General features: G+C 44.2%; 1 protein-coding gene across 1 annotated transcript in view; it reads left to right on the top strand.

The window, feature by feature from the left end:
- Window positions 1-2,421, top strand: part of LOC126495322 (carcinoembryonic antigen-related cell adhesion molecule 1-like) — a 10,995-nt gene extending 8,574 nt beyond the window's left edge. Inside the window, 2 exon segments of the mRNA XM_050132913.1 lie at window positions 31-285; window positions 2,269-2,421. Of these exon segments, the coding sequence (XP_049988870.1) occupies window positions 31-285; window positions 2,269-2,366 (353 nt within the window). The 3' untranslated portion in view covers window positions 2,367-2,421.
- The last annotated feature ends 1,256 nt before the right edge of the window (window positions 2,422-3,677 follow it).

Genomic DNA, 3,677 nt, shown 5'->3' with positions numbered 1-3,677 from the left:
TCACATGTGCCTTTGTTGTGTTTGTTCCAGATGGTCCAGATGTCCCGATCATATCCCCCTCAAATACTCATTTTCGTTCAAGGACAAACCTCAGCCTCTCCTGCCATTCAGCTGCTAACCCACCCGCACTGTACTCTTGGTTTGTCAATGGAGAGCTCCTGTCATCCTCCCAAGAGCTCTTTATCCCCAACATCACTACTAATAACAGTGGATCCTATACCTGCTTCGTCTATAACTCTGTCACTGGCCTCAATAAGACCACAGTCAAGAACATTGAAGTCCTTGGTAAGTGGATCTCTGAAATATCAGCGCCAGGTTTGGAGTGGAGTCTTTTGGCTTTCTGGGAAGACACAGGAGAATTTAATTTCCAGCCCATGTAATGGAAACAAGCAAAACTCCACTCTCTTCTGAGTGTCCTGCTCCATCCCTATGAAGATCTTCTCAGGATGCTCTGACTTCTCCTGGCTGATAGGGATGGAGCTTGGAATGTGAGGAGGAGCTTCTGCCAGCCTTGGAAACCTCAGGTTGTGGGAGGGACTTCCCAGGGGAGGGAGAGCCTTAAGGTCAAGATTTCTTTCTGTCACTAACACAGCCTTCCTGTCCCTTCCATTTTCTTTTTATGAACTCTATGACTTAGAGGAACACCCAGGACTTTGCTGTACTCACATTCTTTTTCCTCAAATGTGAGGAGAAAACTCCCTCCCTACAAATAGGGACCAGCAGTTCAGAGCTCTGCTTCTGTCTCAGGGGTGATTAGCTGAGCTCTGACTCCATGGGAGGGGAAGAGAGGGTGGAAAAGGCACCTGGGACCCTGGTTCTGCCTCAGGGTAAACCATGTCAGTGACGACTTGATGATGCTCTTTCCCTTATTCTTCTCAAGTTTTAAAAAACAAATGTTGAGCTGGGTGGTAGTGGGGCATGCCATTAATCCCAACGTGTAATGCCATCCTAAGTAAGCTATTTCCAAGACTGCTAGAACACAGAGAAACCCTGTCTAAAAAACAAAAACAAAAGTCAACTGAGTGTGGTGATACACACCCTTACTTCCAGTACTATTGATGGAGAGGCAGGTAAACAATGTGAGTTCAAGGCCAACCTGGTCTAAGTAGCAAATTGCAGGTCAGTGAAACCTACAAGTGAGACCCTCCCTCAACAAAAAAGAAAAAGAAAAAATTAAAAAGCAAGGTAAAATAAAATTTCACTGGTGTACATCAGAGCTCTTGAGGTCAGGAACAGGAAAGTGGAAAGGTGGCCTTCAGGGTAGTTGGCTCTGAACTGCGTCTGGCCACCAGCACAGGAGGTGACCGCTGAGAACAGTGAACTGCACTTGCTTGGAGAATAGAGACTCCTCTGTCGAGTCTCCATGCAGAGGAGTGCACAAAGAAAATGCCAGAGATATCTGTGGTGAGATCCAAGGATGGCAGACCCTAGTACAAGCATTTGAGAGGCTGAGGCAGTTGTATCTCTTTCAATTTAAGGCCAGCCTGGTCTACATACCAAGTTCCAGGCTAGATTTATTTATTTATTTATTTGTTTGTTTATTTATTTATTTATTTATTTTTGAGATAGGATTTTTCTGTGCCTTCAGGGAACTCACTCTATAGATCAGGATGGCCTTGAACTCAAAGATATCCACCCACCTCTGACTCCTGAGGGCTGGGCTTCAAAGTGTGTTGCACCACTAGCCAGTTAAAATAGAAATTCCCTGGTTTGGGATTTTGCTCAGTTTAGGTGTAGGCTTCAACACCTTTAGGATTAGCTAGACATTCTGAATCCCATGACACATATTTAATAAAAAAGAAACAGAAGGATATTTTTATAATGGAGGGACCTGACTGTTCACACTCACAGAAAGTCTGAGCAATAATTTGCACAAAAGTCATTGGGGAAAACATTCTCCCTCTATGATATTTGTGGACATGGGGTTGAAGTGAATCCTATTGTTGATCATGTACACATACCCTGAGTTGAATATTACTGTGGGCAGTCTGGGTAGGAGGAAGGTTCAGCTCTCTCTTTACAGGTTGTATCTTGAACCCAAACATGTGATCTTCCAGTGGGCCATGTCATTCTGTGGGCCCTGTGAGCTGGCTGAGATCTTCAGGGTAAAAGACTCTCAGCTGTCTTCTCCACTGTTTATCCACAGAGCCAGTGACTACACCCTCCATTCACGTCGGCAACACCACAGTCAAAGAACTGGACTCTGTGTCCCTGAACTGCTCCTCAAATGACACTGGGATCTTCATCCATTGGCTCTTCAATGGCCAGAGTCTGGAGCTCACAGATAGAATGAAGCTGTCCCTGGACAACAGCACCCTCAGCATAGACCCTGTCTGGAGGGAGGATTCCGGGAAGTATCAGTGTGAGGTCTCCAATCCAGTTAGTTCTGAGAGGAGTGACCCCATCCAGCTGGACATAATAGGTGAGTGACCTCCCCTCACTTCTTCCCCCACAGTGTTGGGGGTGTGGCAAATATTCATCAGCAGCTTGCAAAATGGGTTAAAGTCACCAGGAGAAAAACAGTCTCAATATACAAATACAGGCGAGCAGTAGCAGCTCGTACCTTTAATCCCAGCAATCCGGAAGTAGACACAGGTGGATATCTGCTAGTTCGAGGCCAACCTGGTCTACAGAAGATAGTTCCAGGACAGGCTCCAATGTTACAGATAAACTCTGCTTCAAAAAACCAAAGAAGAAATGTCTCAAATACAGTCATGTTAGTGATGGATACATGTTAATCTCTTTTTAAACAATACACAAACTGAGGATGTTGCCATATGTCTACAACCCCATAAGCACAACAAAGGTAGAGACAGGTGAATGCCAAATAGTTCCCAACCACCGTGGTCTTTGTAGTGAGGTCTAGGTTAGCCAGAGCTGCACAGTGAGACCATTTAAAATAAATAAATAAAACAAAAATCAGTGTGGAGGATTAGAGCGGCAGGCAGTGGTCAACACTATGGGCATTCGTGTCTTCTTTGTGGTATTTAGTACTCCATGATCAGGAATAAGTTTACCTTCAAACAGTAATTATTTTAGTTATTTATTTATTTTGTTTTTTTGAGAAAGGATTTCGTTATGTAACTTTGGAACTCACTCAGTATTCCAGAACTGCATTAAACTAACAGAGATATACCTACCTCCGCCTCCTGATTGCTTGGATAAAAAGCATTTGTTACCATTGCATGGATCAAATAAAAATTCCATTTTGGGATTTCTCCCAGCCATGAAGTGTAGGCTTAAACACCTTCAAGATTAGCTGGGCCATCTGAACCTCATGACACATTATTTAATGAAATAGAAACAGAATTCTATTTCATAATGGAGGAACCTGACTGTTCACACTCACAGAAAGTCTGAGCAAGAATTTGCACAAAAATCAATAGGGAAAACATTCTCCCTCCATGAGATTTTTGGACATGTGGACTGAAGGGTCTCTTAGTGTGGGTCCTGCATACATACCCTGAGTCAAGGGTCAATGTGGGGGTCTGGGTAGGCAGAAGATCCAGCTCTCTCTTTACAGATTGTATCTTGAATCCAAACATGTGATCCATGTCATTCTGTGGGCCCTGTGAGCTGGCTGAGATCTCTGAGGATGAAGGATTCTCAGCTGTCCCCTCCACTATTTATCCACAGAGCCAGTGACTAAACCCTCCATCCAGATCAGCAACACCACA

The sequence above is a fragment of the Alexandromys fortis genome, unplaced genomic scaffold (assembly GCF_014885135.2).
Source record: "Alexandromys fortis isolate MF-2015 unplaced genomic scaffold, M_Fortis_MF-2015_v1.1 scaffold_479, whole genome shotgun sequence".
Lineage (NCBI taxonomy): Eukaryota > Metazoa > Chordata > Mammalia > Rodentia > Cricetidae > Alexandromys > Alexandromys fortis.
This window is presented reverse-complemented; position numbering and strand designations above follow the sequence as displayed.